This window comes from Mirounga leonina, unplaced genomic scaffold (genome assembly GCF_011800145.1).
Source record: "Mirounga leonina isolate KUSES-001 unplaced genomic scaffold, KU_Mleo_1.0 Mir_126, whole genome shotgun sequence".
Lineage (NCBI taxonomy): Eukaryota > Metazoa > Chordata > Mammalia > Carnivora > Phocidae > Mirounga > Mirounga leonina.
This window is the reverse complement of record NW_023270314.1, coordinates 28,611,699-28,630,787: the sequence shown is the minus strand read 5'-3', so window position 1 is coordinate 28,630,787 and position 19,089 is coordinate 28,611,699. Positions and strand designations below refer to the sequence as shown.

The 19,089-nt window shown below is 39.4% G+C and overlaps 1 protein-coding gene and 3 non-coding genes across 8 annotated transcripts; all 4 read right to left on the bottom strand.

Annotated features, from left to right (window-relative positions):
- Positions 1–275: 275 nt before the first annotated feature.
- KANSL2 (KAT8 regulatory NSL complex subunit 2) lies at positions 276–18,844 on the bottom strand. 5 transcript variants are annotated; one of them, XM_035002769.1, is made up of 10 exons: positions 18,783–18,844; positions 17,982–18,240; positions 17,015–17,193; positions 16,375–16,489; positions 12,573–12,736; positions 12,184–12,350; positions 11,156–11,252; positions 7,398–7,651; positions 1,684–1,803; positions 276–1,018 (listed from the first exon to the last, which is right to left on the bottom strand). In XM_035002769.1, the coding sequence occupies exons 2-10, from the start codon at positions 18,230–18,232 to the stop codon at positions 887–889; spliced, it is 1,479 nt and encodes a 492-aa protein (XP_034858660.1). In that variant the 5' UTR covers positions 18,233–18,240; positions 18,783–18,844; the 3' UTR covers positions 276–886. The 5 variants fall into 5 exon arrangements, with proteins under 5 accessions (XP_034858660.1, XP_034858659.1, XP_034858662.1 ...); XM_035002768.1 differs by lacking the exon at positions 18,783–18,844 and adding an exon at positions 18,695–18,771; XM_035002771.1 differs by lacking the exon at positions 18,783–18,844 and having other exon boundaries at positions 1,653–1,803; positions 17,982–18,776.
- LOC118009083 lies at positions 1,222–1,355 on the bottom strand. Its single transcript, XR_004678812.1, has one exon. It is a non-coding gene; the product is annotated as a small nucleolar RNA SNORA2/SNORA34 family (small nucleolar RNA).
- Positions 3,343–3,456, bottom strand: LOC118009085. The gene has a single exon (XR_004678813.1). It is a non-coding gene; the product is annotated as a small nucleolar RNA SNORA2/SNORA34 family (small nucleolar RNA).
- On the bottom strand, positions 10,928–11,064 carry LOC118009082. Its single transcript, XR_004678811.1, has one exon. It is a non-coding gene; the product is annotated as a small nucleolar RNA SNORA2/SNORA34 family (small nucleolar RNA).
- Positions 18,845–19,089: the final 245 nt, after the last annotated feature.

The following is a 19,089-nucleotide window of genomic DNA, read 5'->3' as shown; positions in this document are numbered from 1 at the left end:
TCCAAGTGGGAGTACGAGGGCACAGAGAGCAGGATGAATAGAAGGAAGATTTTTGGAACTGGTAGGCTTTAATAAGGAAGTTCCACCCCTTTCCACTTACTTCTTACAGGTTTTTATCTTATCCTCCAAACCAAACCAAGTTACTGAAAATGTATTTAATATTTGGGATGGAAATTTACCTCTCCTGTTTTCCCCTTCCCCATCAGAGACAACTCCCAGGAACCCAAAAAATATATATACACATTCAAATATAAAGAAAACATGCATTCAAGTGATTGTTTTACATTTTCGTAACATTTTAACATTTAATAGAAACTATATACAATTTTTTATTGTATCTTACATAAGATAGCCACTACAGAAATTTACATAGGTTAGAAGCAAGATGGATGGGTAAGGAGGGCCCAGTCCTGTGGGCTATTCTCAGAGGTTATAGGTCGGAGTTTAGTGGAAGAAGGGGTTCAGATTACCAATCAGGTGAGAGGTGAAGAAAGGCTAAAACACAGGCCATTAGAAAGAGATAATCGGAAACTGGGTTCCATTAATATCCCAAGGGAACACATCTCCTACCTAAACACATATGTTTATTTGTGCCTGGACTTGGGAATTCCCATTACAAAGATCTCTCTCCCCTTAGGCCCACCCCAAATACTCTCTCAATCCCAGCAGCTCTGACAGGAATCACCTCTCTCTCTTCCTTGCGCAGTGTGGGAAGACACTATTGGTCCCTCCCCCACAAATTTGGTTTATGTTTGACTAGAGCACTCAACCCAGAGGAAAAACGTCGTAGTCTGAGTTGTCCTTCAGTGAGAGACAGTCATAAATACTTGTTTAAAGAATGGAAAATTCAAATCCGCCAAAGTCAAATGGTTCCCCAAACAAATTATCAACTGATAGAAGAGGATTCTGGCTTCCCATTTGCAGTAGCCACTCCGCTCTGAGGCAGTGGTGCAGAGGCTTTCTCAGAATTTCGAGACCCCTGTGATCTGTACCCATCTCCAGCCATCTGCATCTGGCCCTGTTAAAAGAGAAGTCACTTTGGTTACAAATCCATTCATTATGGTCTGAAACAGGAATCTGACTTACCAAGATCAAGACAGGAGACATACAGTTAACTCTGAGACGTTACTCTTCCCCATACTTAACTATCCCTGACCCTTGGAGTCAGCAGTCATGACATGTAGCATTCCTAAGGCCCTCCCAACAAGAGGGAGAACTGTGGGTTGTTTCTTCCGATGAAACAGCCATTCTCTGCTGAGGTTCCAAGAACAGCCAGATCACAGGAAGACAGTCCTTTGGGCCTCTGCTTGAAACCAGCAGCTACAGTACAACTGCTAGTCTTCAGTCAGGGCCACCAGTACCCCACCCAGGGCTCAAAGAAGCCAAATCACATTACCTGTCCTTACTCTATGATGAAAACAATTCCCATGCTGAACTCTCCCTTTAAAATGAACCATTTATGTAGATTCCTTGTCTTAACCTCTTCTAGTTAACTAAAGAAACATGTGTCCTGCTCTCTGAGATTCTGAGCCTAGTGGTGTTCTCTCTAAGGGCCCAACTGGAGAACTGCCATCTGGAGCACCCCTACAGTCTACTCATGATGACAACCCCACTCACTGGGAGTACATGCTAGCCATAGCCAGCAGGGAGACCTGTGCCTGGATGGGGTTGTCCTTCACTTGCCAGAATATCCACTGGGCCTTCAGCAATTTCTTTGACTGAATGATCTTCAAGGGTTAGTGAAGGATCAAAAAGTAAGGGTGAAGGAGGGCACTGCATACCATCACCCACAACATCCAAGTCCTAGGAAAAGAAAGAGAAAATCCCATCAGCAAAATCAAGGGAACCAATAAACTGAAGCTGGCATATTTTTCAACAAACCTCAAAGCAATTTTCCCATATTTCCCTCACCCCCTTCCTACCTTTAATCAAAAAAAGATTTTCCCAGAATGTCCAACAAATGGGATAAGATCCAAAAGCACTAAGAACTTTTGCTCGCTGCTGAGTATAAAGCACAGACCACTATACTAGCTTTAATTAAAAAAAAAAGTATTTTCAAAGAGAAAAATTCAGAGACAAAAAGTAGAATAGTAGCTACCAGGGGCTGGAGGGAGAGAGGAAGCAGGAATTATAGTTCAATGGGCACACACAGTTTCAGGACTGACAGAAAGTTCTAGAGATGGACAACGGTGACAGCTGTGCGATACTGTGATTGTACTTAATACCACTGAATTGTACACGTAAAAATGGTTAAAATAGTAAATTTCACGTTTTACGAATATTTTACCAAAAAATTTTATTTAAAAAAAGTGTATTCCTTCTAAGACTAACGGTAGTCACCATCTAAGTTCACCAGTGGTGAATCTAATATGGACAATCAGGATAATCACAAACTAAAATAAAATATTACTTTAAAAGACTGGACAATATGCAAGGTGCCTGGCTGGCTCAGTCAGTAGAGCATGCGACTCTTGGATCTCAGGGTTGTAAGTTCAAGCCCCATGATGAGCAAAGAGCTTACTAAAAAAAAAAGACTGGACAATATGAGATTGCTTGATTAATGTCTTAACAGTCACAGTGAGCTAGGAAATACTATGATTAAGTCCCTATCCCCACCCAGAAATCCCTAATTCTTAAACAAAACATACTTCAATTGCTCTTTAAAAAGGCAGGGGGGGGGGGGCACCTGGGTGGCTCAGTTGGGTTAACCGTCTGCCTTTGGCTCAGGTCATGATCTCAGGGTCCTGGGATGGAGCCCCATGTCGGGCTCTCTTTTCAGTGGGCAGTCTGCTTCTCCCTCTGCCTCTGCCCCTCCCCCCGCACTCCTGCTCTCCCCTCTCCCTCCCACTCTCTCAAATAAAACCTTTTTAAAAAATTAAAAGAAAATTTAAAAAAAAGAAAGAGGGGCACCTAGTTGGCTCAGTCGTTAAACGTCTGCCTTTGGCTCAGGTCATGATCCCAGTGTCCTGGGATTGAGCCCCGCGTTGGGTTCCCTGCTCAGCAGGAAGCCTGCTTCTCCCTCTCCCACTCTCCCTGCTTGTGTTGCCTCTCTCTATATAAAATAAGTAAATAAAACCTTTCAAAAAAAAAGAAAGTCATATTTCAAAAAAACTATGTTCTTCCAACTGAACGAGCCATTCCCACTGGGATGCTGAATGGCTAACAGACCACAGAAACACATTACTCAGGGAGCCTGGGTGGCTCAGTCGTTAAGTGTCTGCCTTCAGCTCAGGTCATGATCCCAGGGTCCTGGGATCTAGCCCCACATTGGGCTCCCTGCTCAGCAGGGAGCCTGCTTCTCTCTCTCTCTCTCACTCCCTCTTGCTTGTGTTCCCTCTCTTGCTGTGTTTCTGTCAAATAAATAAATAAAATCTTAAAAAAAAAAAAAAAATTACTCTTGGCTCCTGTTTGAAACCAACAGCTACAGCAAACCACTGGTCTTGATTTCAGGGCCAAAAGCATTGCAAAGCCACAGACAATGTGTCAAACTGACTTTCAGGGTACCAAGAGTCTACTGCAAAACTCCCTTCCCAAGAGTGAAAACTACAAAGGGCTTCTATTCCCCTATGCCCAGTCTACTTTATAGAGGCTCTGTTTCCAGTAATCTAGCTTTACAACAGACTTAGTTCTATGCTTTTAAATTAAGTCTAAGAGTTTGAAACCCGTTCCACTTCTCTGGTGTGCTAATCATCTAATTAAGTATCACACTTCACAATAATTAAAGAATATTAATTAAAGAAATGTACGACATTATACCTGCTCAATTTAAGCAGAAATTCAGAAAAGGATATGGTCAGCTACCTAACATCGATTTCACATGTGTTAGAAACAATTAATTAATTTATTTATTTTAGAGAGTGTGCGAGTGGGGGGAGAGAATCTTCAAGCAGACTCCCCACTGAGCACATAGCTGGACATAGGGTTGGACCTCACAACCCATGAGATCATGACCTGAGCCAAAACCCAAAGTCCCACACTAAACTGACTGAGCCACCCAGGTGCCCCTAGAAACTTCTGTATTATCCACAGAAACCAGTATTCCTACGTGGTTAAGCCTGTGAACGGTTTTCTCCAATTCTTTTACTATGCACAATTATTGTACAAATAATTAACTTGGAATTTAAAAGAACCCATTTAGGGACACCTGGGTGGCTCAGTCGGTTAAGCATCTGCCTTCAGCTCAGGTCATGATCCCAGGGTCCTGGGATCCAGTCCTGCATCAGACTCCTTGCTCAGCAGGGAGCCTGCTTCTCTCTCTGCCTGCCGCTCCCCCTGCTTGTGCATGCGCTCTCGCTCTCTCTGACAAATAAACAGTAAAACCTTTAAAATAAATAAATGAAAATAAAAGAACCCATTTAAGTGAGGCATAAAATTTTCAAGTCTCAAGATGACAATGGTACGGAAATATTTTCTAAAAAAATAGATAATAAAAAGGCTTTTCTCACGTATTTGTGTTGTCTGTTACAAGAATTAAAATTGGGGAAAGGAACCTAAAACAAGAAGAGAGGATCAGCAGAAATGCCTATCACAACAGGAATATTTAGAAACATAAGTCCATCAGGACATAAAGACAGAATCGACATTTTGTTCTGATCTCAAAAAAGTAATAGGATTATGGTATTAGGTTGTTACTTGCCAAACATCCTTGGATCAAAGCAGAGAAAACAGGCAAGTGTAATATCCAGAATGAAACACTGAATTTTATTTATTTATTTATTTTAGATTTTATTTATTTATTTGAGAGAGAGAATGAGACACAGAGAGCACGAGAGGGGAGAGGGTCAGAGGGAGAAGCAGACCCCCCGCCGAGCAGGGAACCCGATGTGGGACTCGATCCCGGGACTCCAGGATCATGACCTGAGCCGAAGGCAGTCGCTTAACCAACTGAGCCACCCAGGCGCCCGAAACACTGAATTTTAACCGAGATTAATATCTAACACCTGGTCCTCCCATGGGTAAAATTACCAGATGTTATTAACAAGTTATAGAAATGATATCTAAGGCAGAATGTAGGTTACAAGCTAAGCTTGCTTGGTGAAATTCACACAATTAAGAAATCATTTTTTCCCCAGCAAAACTGTACACTAATAAATATATCCAGAATTTATAGGACAAAATTTCTTTCCTAAAACTGGATTTTGTTTCAACATCTTCTGAAGAATTTTTACCTCCAAAGATTAAAACTATACTTACAATGACCAGTATGATTTATCTTTTTTTTTTTTTTTTAAAGATTTTATTTATTTGACAGAGAGAGAGACAGCGAGAGAGGGAACACAAGCAGGGGGAGTGGGAGAGGGAGAAGCAGGCTTCCCGCTGAGCAGGGAGCCCGATGCGGGGCTCGATCCCAGGACCCCGGGATCATGACCTGAGCCGAAGGCAGACGCTTAACGACTGAGCCACCCAGATGCCCCCAATATGATTTATCAAAAGCATATTATTATGAACATAAGAGATGATCAAGCACAAATGATTGTTTATCATTTTTAAAACTCTAACATCAAAGGTCCATCTTAAAAACCCACTGGAATCCCAAAAATAAGGTTACTTCTCACACATTTTTTTGAAGAGAAGAAAAAAAAAAACCCAAGCAATAAAAATTAACAGATTTGACAGTATGTTTTTAAGTATTTTTAAAAATTTTATTTATTTATTTGAGAGAGAGCGCACAAGCAGGAGAGGCAGAGAGAGGAGGGCCAAAGAGACTCCCCGCTGAGCACAGATTCCCCTGATGCCGGGCTGGATCCCAAGACCCTGAGATCATGACCTGAGCCGAAATTAAGAGTCGTACCCTTAACTGAGTGAGCCACCAGGCGCCCCTAAGTATTTTTAAAATTGAGATTCCTTAAATGTCAGTTTCACATATAATCACGAATCTTATAATCTCTAATATTTTGTGTAAAAATTCTCCAAAGAGCAATACTAATATGGCAAAAACAGGTGAAAGGGGAAAAGCAAAAAGGTCAAACAGAAATGGCTCTGAGAAATTATCAGGTGAAATAAAAGTTACTAACCTAATACATCTACATAAAATACATGTGCTAGTTTCTACATATGTACATTATTATCTGAAAGGAATGTGGTGATGATAGTGCTTATTAGGTTAATTTTCAGACCTTACAGAGTTGCTCATTTTACTAAGTTAAAAAAAAAAAAAAAAAAGAAGATAGCACCTCTCTGCATTTTCTTCACATTTGAAATGAAGGGAAGCAGACAAAACTCTGTCCTTATCAACAAAGGGCTATCTGTTCATTTACCCTCCTTCAACATAATCTCATTGGAAAAACTTGGGAAGCATTGAAGTATACAATAAGGTCCCTTTCTAGTTTTCATATTCTATGAAATCTGTGTGAAAGAGATTTTTTAAAAAGTAATTATAATCAGGATTATAATAAAAATTATAATTTTATTATAAATGGAATAACGACAAAGTTAAATAAGCCTGTAGATCATATGTAACCAAGGGGGGGTATGAAAAAAAATTAGAATCCGTTTATTCTTAATACCACTTTTCTCTTTCAGATATTACCCTACCCTGGTATATCCTTTTTAGCAAGCAAGACCCCTGAAGCCACCCAAACTTTGCTTCTACCCTTAGCAAATAACCCCGTAACCTACATTCAGTTTTCCCTTTAGATCTGTTACATTAAACATGTCATGGTTATATACAACACACCTTTATTACGAAACTCAAATTCATCTTCAGAATAAATAATGAAGACCTTTATCCAGAACGCTAAATATTAGGTAAAGTGCTAAGACAGAGATGGTATGACAACTGATCCCTGAGTCAGACAGTAGGGTAGTGCTAACTAGGGAACAAATAAAATCAGAGATGCGTTTATGGGCTGGGACCAATTAAAAAAGTAGTGTACATACTTCGAAGGCTGCAAATACTTAAAAAGGTATCACTGTTGTTCTAGTCCATTCACAACGGAATCTACAATAACATAACAAAAATAAAAGCCAGCAGCCAGAGCTAAGTTTAGAGTCATTTCTTGGGGGCGCAAATTAACCTGAAAATGAAACCTTTACGACTAGAGAGCAAAAACACAAGCTTACAACTGTCAAGAGTAGATATGAGAATTCATTTGCATTATTAAGATTCTAGTGAATCACTCACCTGTGATGGGTACCAAGTTTCCTGGCTATACCAAATCCAACCATAATCTTGACTTTCCAACTTCCCATAGTTTACAATTCCCTTATTCCCTCAGAAAAACTCCTGCCAATTTAACTGTCTCTAAATCAATATACTAACATACAAATACAACCATACATGTATCATTTCAAAAACTTGATCAAGTCTCCTGGCCACAAAAGACTAACCTAGTCTCACCATTAATAAATAAGGCCTTGCCTCAAGGACCAACCAGAGCAGAGCTTCTCTAACTTACATCACTGAACTCCAGAGGTAAACTCTCAGTGGGCTGAAGCTCGGCAGCACTCAAGTACAGATCCATGGGGCCGGCTTCCAGATCGTCTGGCACAGACAGTACCTGCTCGGGCTTATACATCTGAGGAGGCAACTGGAAATGCAGTGGGCAGCAGGGATCCTCAGAGAGGCTTACAGGAACTGGTTTGTTGCAGGGTACCTCTTCAGACCCCTGGCAGCATTTGAAGAGAACCTGATTCGTGTCCTGACAAATATCTGTAGAAAAATGGTCAAGGGAAATAAAATGGATCTATTGGAGGCACAAAATACAAGTGTTGTCTGCCATGTAAAATTCAAGGTCTGCACTACAGAAGACAAATGGTTACATTTGAAACAGAACCAAACACAGTTAGCAATTTTTAAAGTTCTCAAAATAAGTGTCATTCACTAACATCTAGTTCTAGCTCTACCAGTAATTTAAATCTAGTCCCCAACCTACATATCAGGATCCCAGTCATTTAAACTAGAGACACTAATCTTGTTCTCACTTAGGAGAGTCAAACACAAAACATCTGAAAACACTGCTAAGCAAACAGCAATAACAATCCTAGGAATCTGTACCTATTCAGAAGAAACATGCTATGGCAAAGGCAGTTTGCAGAAGCACTACCAAGCCCTCCCTAGAGTCAAGAGATACAGTGTTTCCGCTCTGTTAAGCACACTGGCAAAAAAATTGCAAAAACTTTTTGAATCTTGTTTCCAAAATGTTTACATGGTATGTTTAAAGCAGCAGAGAACGGAGGAAAATAGAAGCTCTAGGAATAGACAAAAAATAAAAATAAATTTCCATGCCCCCTTGTTTTGGGGGATGGGGGTGCCAGTGCAGGGGAGTTCTGTCATGGTCCCAAAGAGAAAAGAAAGAAGTTAATTTTGCTTATGAGGTCCCATGGAAAGGAAGTACTCCAGGAACACTCCAGGAGCACTAATAACTTCTATTAAGGGTAAAACAGAAAAGGGCCAGTTTCCAAGTTGGCAAAACAGCTCTGTAGGATGAATTAAAATTAAATTGATTAGATAAAACAACAAAATTTAGTTCAAGTTAACTCTGAAATGTTTTATTCAAGTGATAACCATTTCTTGAAATCTTAACTACATGGTTTTTCCCCTAGATTAACAGACAACTCTTATTTCAAATGTGGGCTTATTTTTAAACCAGAAAGTACAACCTTCTATAAACTAATTGTACCCGGGATTACAGAATTACGGGTAAACTTTCCTCCAAATTTTAAGGTATTTCTACAAATTAAAAAGTATAGCATACATTTTATTTTTAAACCAAATAAAACTTCTTGAATAAAGCCATTTGTTTCAATCAATTCTTGGAAACTGCTAAACTCTTAAGGCAGGGTTTCACAACTGTAAAACCCTGCCAATCCTGTGCATTGTAGGATGCTTAGCAGCATTCCTGGCCTCCACCCACTAGAAGTCAGTAGCACTCTCATCCCTAAATTATAACAAGCAAAACTGTCTCCACACATTGCCAAATGGGGATAAAATGGTCCCCAGTTGAGAACTACCACTCTAAAGGAACAGTAAATAGTACAAAGTAAACAGTATTTATATGAACAATCAAATGAACAAACAAACACATGACTCTAACAGGAACCAGATTTGCATTCTCTATGTGCTTAAGAAAATCTAAAGTCTATGATGTGCTTAAAAAGTCCAATCTTACTAAATTAATACTTAAAATCAATCCATTAAAAATGTTTTAATCAGAACTTTTTTCATGGAATTCAAAGAACTTTCACAAGTCTCTTATTTAATACAATATCCTGGAAAAACCCTCCCCCCATCCTCCTCCACCCCCTTTCCTTTCCAATGGGGACAAGAGAGAGAAAGAAGGGAATGGTTGACCTACAACTAGAGTCTGGGTCCTTCACTTTCAGTCCAGTGCTGTCTCCATTAGACCAGAGTAAAGAGTTAACAGGTCACCAATGGCAGTCGCATCTTTCTCTGGGATAAGGACTTAAGGAAGGGTAAGCGACTTAAGCAACTATGGAGCGGAAAGGAAAAAAACATAAAACAAAAGAAATCATACTTCCCTTCTCTTTTCAAATACATTTCATTTTCAACTTTGCTTTTTAAAATATTAATATCCTAACAAACTATTTGAGTATAATACTGTAATTCTAAAATATTCCTTAATATCTATAAATTGAGTTTTTCTGACTTATAAAGTAATTGAAGCTCAGTGAAGAAAACCTGAGAAGTACAAGGCAGAGGAATAATGGGCATTTACAACCCCACCATCGAAAAGTCAATTTCTGTTAATTCCCCTCCCAGTATTTGATTATATGTAATTCCATATCCTATTTTTGTCACATTTTCCTGTCATTCATAAATTTTGTTAAATCTAACGTTTATTGCCTAAACATATTCCATATGTTGTATCATATTTTCTTCTCTATACCCCATTTCTGAAAATTTTAAGGCCGTCTCCAGTTGAAGGAATTTTATGTAAAAATATCAGTCTGTATTTGATTATCTCCTTAAAATAAATTCCAAGGTAACATTATCGTATCAAATATGAATATTGCCAAGCTGCTTTCTAAAAAGCTTGTACCACTTGATCTTCCCACTGGCAGTATTTAGAATTCATTCACCACCAACTTGAAATTCACTAATTCATTAAATATATATATATAAGTATCAAATTCATAGATAAAAATTTCCTTATTACCTACTTCACTTATGTGAAAGATAAACACTTTTCAACATTGAGCCACTTCTACTTTTAAATCTGTCCACCTTTGCCCAATTATGTTTTGAGCATATATCTTTAGTTTTTAATTCCCTTGCACAAGTATTTTGTATATTAAGGACAGCAATCCTTTATCAGATATTTATTATCATTAAAAAACTGGTAAAATACTCAATAAACAGAAAAAATTTTTCCTCTCAGAAGACCAAGAGAAGGTTCTCCTTCTTTTCCTATTAAAGAAGATACACTTCATTTCCAAATACTTTATATCTCTTGCCAGGCAAATGAAATCCAGCAAGATTTAAGCCTTTCAGATAATAAAGATCATCATACTAACAAGTGCTTTTACTGTGAAAGTAACTTTCTTGATACCCATAATAAAGATGCACTTTCACAATCCAATAAACTCAAAAAGTCTTACAACCTGATAGTAAATATGGTTTCATAGCAAATCAAGAGATGTTATGACGGTCCAAAGGAAAACTAACTGGGAAGGTGGGGAGTGGAATCATTCTATTTTTGGAAATAGCAAGTTTCCAATTTGAATGAAATCTAAAATATACAAATTAGGGCCCTGACCATACAAAAGGATAATTCTCAAAGAAAGGTCATAGTTCAGAACCCACTGTTTTTTGGTGGAAAACCCATAGTAATTTTTTGTGTGTGTGATAACTGGATTTAACACTATATTTCCAATGAAAAAGTTCTATCAGGGATCTCTGTATTTTGGAATCCCAGTATTAATCTATTACAAATAAATATTAGCCCATCCCTATCTCCAATGACTTAGGTATTTCTTTCTAATGAATTGACCATTACATTTCCAAAGTTCTGAAATGGCCAACAGACCATAGAAAGACATTTCTTTAGGCTCCTGCTTGAAACCAACAGTTTCAGCAAACTGCTGGTCTTGATTCAGGGCCAAAGGAAAACAAAGACTTTTAATCAAGCAAACTATCAGAGATTCCCACCAGCCTTTAGTCTAGCTAGCAAACTGAACCAAATAAAAAAGATACGGGTAAGGCAGTGTCTGGTCATTGGAAGAGACTGATTGGAACAACGAACATCATCCACAAAGGCCAAGCACCTCTGACTGGACCGAGTCGTATGAGCCTAAAATGGAGAAAATAGATAAATCACACAAACAAACCATCAAAAGAAAATACAACCAACTGGGGCATCTGGGTGGCTCAGTTGGTTAAGCATCCGACTCTTTGTTTCAGCTCTGGTCATGATTTCATGGGTTGAAAGATCAAGCCCGTGTTGGGCTCCCTGCTCAGAGGGCAGTCTGCTTAAAGATTCTTCTCCTGGGGCGCCTAGGTGGCTCAGTCGTTAAGCGTGCCTTTGGCTCAGATCACGGTCCCAGGGTCCTCGGATTGAGCCCCGCATCGGGCTCCCTGCTCAGCGGGAGGCCTGCTTCTCCCTCTCCCACTCCCTCTACTTGTGTTCCCTCGCTGTCTCTGACAAATAAATAAAATCTTTTAAAAAAAAAAGATTCTTCTCCCTCTGCCCCCACCCCATTCACAAGCACTCTGTCTAAAATAAATACTACAAGGGCGCCTGGGTGGCTCAGTTGGTTAAGCGACTGCCTTCAGCTCAGGTCATGATCCCAGGGTCCTGGGATCGAGTCCCGCATCGGGCTCCCGGCTCAGCGGGAGGCCTGCTTCTCCCTCTCCCACTCCCCCTGCTTGTGTTCCTGCTCTTGCTGTGTGTCTCTCTCTGTCAAATAAATAAATAAAATTTAAAAAATAAAATAAAATAAAATAAATACTACAAAAAAAAGGGCAAGAAAAATACAACCAATTATCTATGAGAATACTTACTTATAACATTTAAGAAAGGTACATCCTTAAAGGCTAAAAAACTCAACATTTGACAACTTCAAGATCAAGAGTCTCTGGACTCAAAGTGCTCTTTTCAATTTACCCCACATCCAATTAAGTTAGATTTCAGAGCCAAGACTGTACAATGTTTTGACTATTACCCTAACTTTGTAAACAAAGCAAACACATACCCCCCCTTTAGAGGTATAAACACGAATTACCTGTTGGGCAGCACCATCTGTGGCCAGCATTCTGCGTTCCTTCAGCTGCCTATGTAATAAGGCTTCCACGCCATAGCGCTGACGATACCGCCGAAGACATTTTAGACGCTTTAAGTTCTCTCGTTCTTTGGCCAAAAGTCCCTCCGGGCCAGTCAAGAGACTACTACCTGGTAAGTCACAAAAGTCAAGACCTTATGTGCTAAGCAAGCAATAAAGGATGGCTGCTCCACATTAACAAGAAATAAGCAGGGTAAACTCTGGCCATAAGACAGCCACTATGAAAAGCAAATTCTCCTCACTCCAGGTACCAAGACAGAAATAAATCTAACTACTACCAAATTCACATTTTGAACCCACAAACAGCTGGTTAGGACTAGCATAAAACTTGCCTAGAGCTTCATGTTCCACTTTGCGATTATGTAAATAACGTCGCTTCTTCTCTTTGAGCAGATGCTGAAGTCGTTTAAACTGATCAATGTACAAAGACTGCAAACGAATTAGCTTCTCACGCATTATCAGGGCAACTTCTTCTGCTGTGTACACACCAGCATGTCTGGAATAAAAGAGAATTCAGCAAAGAATAAGAAAACACAATATTAAATCCAAGCTTAAAAGGAGAAAAGGGTAGAGAGGAGACTTAAGTTCGTTACTTAACAGGAAGTCAGCACTGAGACCATCACCTTATTAAATATGAATGTTTTCACAGACAGCATTCAAGTTATTAAAAAAGAAATAATAAAGAAAATCCCCAAGCATGGATACTAATGTATGATTTCGCAATATGAGGAAGGGAAGAGGTTTCATTATTTTTCCCAGTTATCTGCAGTTAAGAAGTGAAGATATGGAACATTCACAATTTTTATTAATCTACAATCTTATTCCATTTCCTAATTTAGTCACTTACCAGTCAGGACAGCTTAAAAGTATTCAATTTAGTAGCATTAATATCTTAAAAACTTTAATTGAAGTATAAAAAATAATAATTTCAATTTCTAATTTAAAATACATTCCTATATTGGAACTTACATGAGGCCTCAAAACACTGGTCCACAGTGGTTATTCACGGTCCCCAGCTCATTTTCTTGACAAATTTCTCAAAATACAGTTCCCTGGGTTAGCCCTTAATTGCCAAAGATCTAGATCCACATCAACTTTACTAAGCTTTGCCACCAATTATAAATTAATAGAATTTTTTAAAAAGTTATTCTAGTGATTATGATGAGGTCACATAAGCAACTGAGTTAAATAGCAATTTAATTGGAGACTTTCCTTATTCTGACTTAAGTCTAAATGAAAAGATTAGCTGCAAATTTAAAAGTTTTTGGTTCCATTAGCCTTGTATGATCATTATATAACCAACCAGGAAGAGGAAATCAGATATATACCTGACTTCCTATTTTCATATTTTGACGAGTCAAAATTATTTCATTTAAAAAAACAATACATACAAATTACATACTCAAACTAATTTTAAATCCAAAAATTACACCTTTTTAAAAAATTAGCTGTTAAGGGGCGCCTGGGTGGCTCAGATGGTTAAGCGTCTGCCTTCGGCTCAGGTCATGATCCCAGCGTCCTGGGATCGAGCCCCGCATCGGGCTTCCTGCTCAGTGGGGAGCCTGCTTCTCCCTCTCCCTCTGCCTCTCTCCCTGCTCATGCTCTCTCTCTCTCTGTGTCTCAAATGAATAAAAAAAAAAAAAAAAATTAGCTGTTAAGCCATTAAAACACACAGAATAAATACAATTATTAACTTCAGGGCTGAAAGTAATCTCTGCCCAAAATTTTTCTCGAATACAAATGGAAGTCAATACTACCTGTGCATAAGTACAATTACAAAGTACTCTGAAGTAAAAATAACAAATTAAGAACCAAATCATGATGAATAAAATCTAAGACTATCAAAAAATTGTGAAAAGGTTTTAAAAATATCTGAAGTCTAAATAAGATGACTAGTGTGCATCTTTAGGAAAATGGGTTTGCTGCATTAGTATGTCTGCAAACTTAAGATACTGAGGCCTTAACCTAATATCAATTTTGTTAAAATGAAATTAATTTCATTGTACCCCGTCAGAAGAGAATTTAACCAATAGCATAGGGACTAGAATGTATAAATGGAAAGCCACTACAATTAGAATTTACTACAAATCATTGGGGGGAGTGGAGGAGTGAGTCATTTATTTAAAGATGGATGTTCCAGACATTCACAGCTAGTTTAACTAAAATCATGTACCAACTTCCCTTACTCTGATATTCACAAATTTAAGTCAGGGTTTTATTATCTGAATTCATCTTCAAAAAAGAGGGAGCCACCTTATATTCCATTAAACAATGTCTCTTACGAAAGAGTATTCCCCCAAATTTATTTTAATAACAATGATGAAGACTCAATAACCTGAAATAACCTTTACACTAGTTCTGAATGCCAGCAGACGTCATATGGTAAAAATTACTTTTTAAAAAGGAAAGATTTAACAATTAATCTTAAGCTAAAACTTCACCAGTGCAGGATGTTGTTGTAAATGAACTCTTCAGATCCTTTTTACAAAGCAATTAAGTAAATGGTTACTTTGAGGACAATCACATAGAAATACCTACAAGAGGGGAAAGAAACTATACCAATATTAATTCTATGTAGGATAAAATCTCTAATGACATCATCATAAGCAATACAAAAAGTACCGTTCTGAGAAAGTGAAGAAGATATTTGCTGTTAAGTTGTTAATGATCAAAAAATGGTCCTAGTGACAACAAAACACTGACACCAGAGATGAAACTAAAATAATTTCATTAAATAAAAAGACCTGTTAAATTTAGGACAGCAATATGTAACCATATTAACAAACTTAGTATAAGACATTTAACAACTCTACTGACATCCCCAAAAATGGAAATATTTTAGGAGGCCAAAATTTTTTTTGGATAATCTCATAGGGGAATTAAGGGAAGCCTTATATTTAATTGCCTACTTCATTTTCCCCTTTGAATGTTCCTTTTAGGAGAACTGACATCAAGTACCTGGTCCTTTTAACATTTATACATCTCATATTTTAAGTTACACTAGCATAAACATGTCCCCTAGAGACTGATCCACTCTAGATTACTACTGACAAAATCAAGTTTCTGGACCTTCAAAGCTGAGTATTTACCGCGCCAAAGGACAGTCACTTTGTGACCCTACAGAGAATATACCTCTTCAAAGCATCAAGTCTGGCATTTCCAGAAGCACAATGGGAAAAAAAAAAAAAAGAATGTATGGTACAAAGTTACTACTATAAGAGAATCCTGCCAGATAATGAACATTCCTTTTCAAACTACTTAGATGAGACCTTCCAAACAAGTACTTCCTGAAGAGCTGACTATACTGACATTACTCAAGAAAAATAGATGAAATTATTGTACTCAGAAAATGTAAACCTAAATGACTTTTGGAGTAGAAATTCATTATCCCTCATACTATTTACAATACTTCTATGCAAAATGGAAGTGTTAAGAGACAATAGTCAGAAAAGATGAAGAGAACAAAAAAAGATTAAACTAAACCCAAACCATGAGACAGAAATATGAGACTGTGAGTGGCAATGTTTTTGTTTCTACAACTCCTAAGGTGATCATGGGCTAAGTGAAGAGCAGAACCTTACTTAAGATATAACTAGACTGATTACTCACTTCTAGGTTTCTAAATCAGTTTCTCTTTCTTAGGCATGAAACCAAAGGAAACTCTTGAACATCATTTTATTTTTCCACTAGGAAAAAAAAAAAAAAAACTCATAAAATGTAACTTTGCAAAAAAAAAAAGGTAGTTATTCAAATACAATCACATTATTGTTCCTGAGGTTTAAACCAGGAATCCATTTACATCAATTTCCACTTCTCTATCTAAGCATTTCTCAACCAACCTCCCATTATGTCCAAGAAATTTCCTATTTTCCTCCCCTATACTTTTTCATGTGTAGAATTTGATATCCAGAATTTTTCCAAATTACACAGCTTCCAAAAAAGAATAAAATCTTGCCCTGTAGCAAGATAGTGATGAACCAGGACACTTTAAAATACAGAAGCTATTACTGCTCACAAATAGCTAAAGTCTCTTCACCCCACCTAGGTTATTTATCTATTAATAGCATGCATTACTATAGTCCACATTCTAACTACAAAAAAAATTTTAAAGCCTTATGTGGAGTTACAACTTACTTTAGGGGATCTTCTTGATCACTGTCTATGCTATCAGCTTCACTGTCAGGGTCACCTCTCCATGTCTGATCCACAGTAATGGGTTCCTGCTCCCCATCACTCCAGCTGTCTTCATCTGAGGCAAGGAAGGGAGAGCAGCCATTAAGACTTCCCACCTCTGTAACTCCACCACACAAAACTAGATTACTTAACACATCAACCGAAACCATAACATTTAAGAAAACAAAACAAACAAAAAACCCCAACAACTTAGTACAAAGGCACTGGCAAATAAAATCGGCTTGAAAAAATACAACCCAAGTAAGGTTACTTAAAACATAAATAAGATAACCGTGCCCTCAAAAGGAGAGAAAGGTCAACTCAAAATTATTCTTGCTTCCTGAAATTACCCTGCCTAACAAAGACAAGCATAAAAACAGCAATGATGGAAACAGTCATAAACTCAAGAAAGTAAACCCAAGCACACACTACTTTAAACCGAAAAGAACTGGTGAACATAGCAATCCTGGAATTCTCACCAAATTGTCAATGAATTACAATATTACTGTATTATCACGTGCCATGTATGTCCAAGGCACTGTGCTAAACCAAAATAAGTTCTTACTTTTTCCTTTTTCATTCTAGGAGAGAAGATCCTTACCCAGAATTCGGCTGGCTTCACTGCGGCTACTTTCTGGAGTCTGCGACCCCAGCTCTGTCTTAGCGTAAGAGCTCAGCTGGCACAAGAGTGTTTCACCCATAGGCCCTGGATTGGTCTTCTTCATTTGAGCATGAAGTGCCAGGGCATTCCTACGGGCATGTTCAGCACAGAAAGATACCCTAAGGAGACAAAATATTAACATTTTATACTCAGGTCCCTTCTTGAAAGAGTTCAACCATTTTCATAGTCACTAGTCTTTAGATCATTTTTAGGAAATTAAAATAACTATTACCCTCATTTATAAATAAAAAAGGCCAGTGAGACAGAGTAATTTAACTGGCCCAAGGTCAACTCATTTGGTATTACTAAGGGGAAATGAAGGTAGCATAATCTGGTGCTTCATTCATCAAACAAAACATCCCAATTATAAAAATGCTGACATCATCTTAGAACAAATCAAAGAGATCCACTTTCATCTCTCAAAACTGGTTCTGGCAACTTTACATTTTACTTCAGTATCAATCCACTGTAGGTAATAAGATGTTGGGCACAGTTTTAAAACCAAAATATACATGCAGAATTAACTAGCCAAGTTATGTTTCTGCATGAATACTTTTGCTTATATGACGAAAGCTATGAAGCCTTTCCCAGAAGAATACACATATACACAACTTAACAAAGTTCAGGGATGACCCAAAGGGCCAGGAACCCCAGGGTTAAGAATAACCTAGAATATCTCCTTATTTTATAGACAAGGGAGAAGATCTAAAGAAATTAAGTGAGTGGCCCAACTGGAAGCGGCCTGCCTCTTTGCAGTTTTCAACGGTTTTTATTTTTTTCTCAAGGATATACCCATCACCCCAATTTTAACAAAAACTCCAGCTATTCACAAGCCCACATATACCACATGCCCCTCTCGTTTTAAAACTAAAAGTACAAACGATACAGATTATCTATACATATATACCCATCTTTCTTCTCAGGCTTTGGAGCAGCACTGGGACATCTTTTTCCATTCTTCGTCGATATATAACTACACTGCTTGAAGGGTGCATTCTTGTCTTCAAGGATATGCTTAATGCAAAACTCCTGCCCCTCCAGACGAGGTTGCGAGCATGGGCGATGAGTGAATGCACAGGACAGGGGTTCCTGGGACCTGGGCACTGGGGTGATCCTCCCCCGACTGGTCGGCAAGACGTGGATCCGAATCCTGTTCATACCAAAACCTGCAGGCTCACACAAAAGATCAAAAAGCCCTTACCCTTCCCGAAAATTCCTGCTCCCCATCCGGGCCGACCGCGGGTGAAAGACCGGCACGAGTCACGCTCCGTAACTCCCCTCCGCCCACGTCTCCCCAGGCCATTAGTCGATTCGTCTCACTTCAACTTGTCCCCCATGCCCGCCCCCACCCGGACCACCAGCGCGTCGTAAGAATCTCGGGCTCGCACGGCCACGCACGAAGAGGGAGCGCACGGCCCACGCGGCGGCAGCAAGGCCGCAGCGCCGCGCCCAGCCTCCGCCTCCCTGCACGCCGCCTTTGTCCCGGCCCGCCTCAGAGCCTACGGCTGGGCCCTGCCTGTCCTCGGCCGCCCGTACAAGCGCCATTTTGTCCTCCGGCTCCGGGCACCGGAGAATCCGGCTTCTGGAAGCCTACAGGAGGAGAGCAACCTCGACGCTGACCGAAACAAAGCAGCAGCTCGGAGAGGGCAGGAGGAGCGAGGCAGCAGCCCAACTGCGGAAGCGAGGTTAACCACCGGCGCCATCTTACCTCTGCCGCCGCGCCGCGCCGCGCCGCGCCGCTAGCTCTCTGGCCGCGCCACCCGCTTCTAACTCGGCCCCGCTCCTTTCCAGGCTCACCGACCCATGATTGGCTACTGTGCCCACGGCTCTGTGTCACCATTGGCTGAGGCCAGCTACCTATCATACCTGGGGGGCGGGGCGCTGAGAAAAAGGGCGGCTTGGGTGGCTAAGACAACGTGTCCGTCAGTCAGCAACTACGCCCCGGGAAGAGGGAGGTTGACCGTACGCTGGCTCCCGGACTCGCTCACGCGGCAGGGCTGTTTTTCCAGTTCACT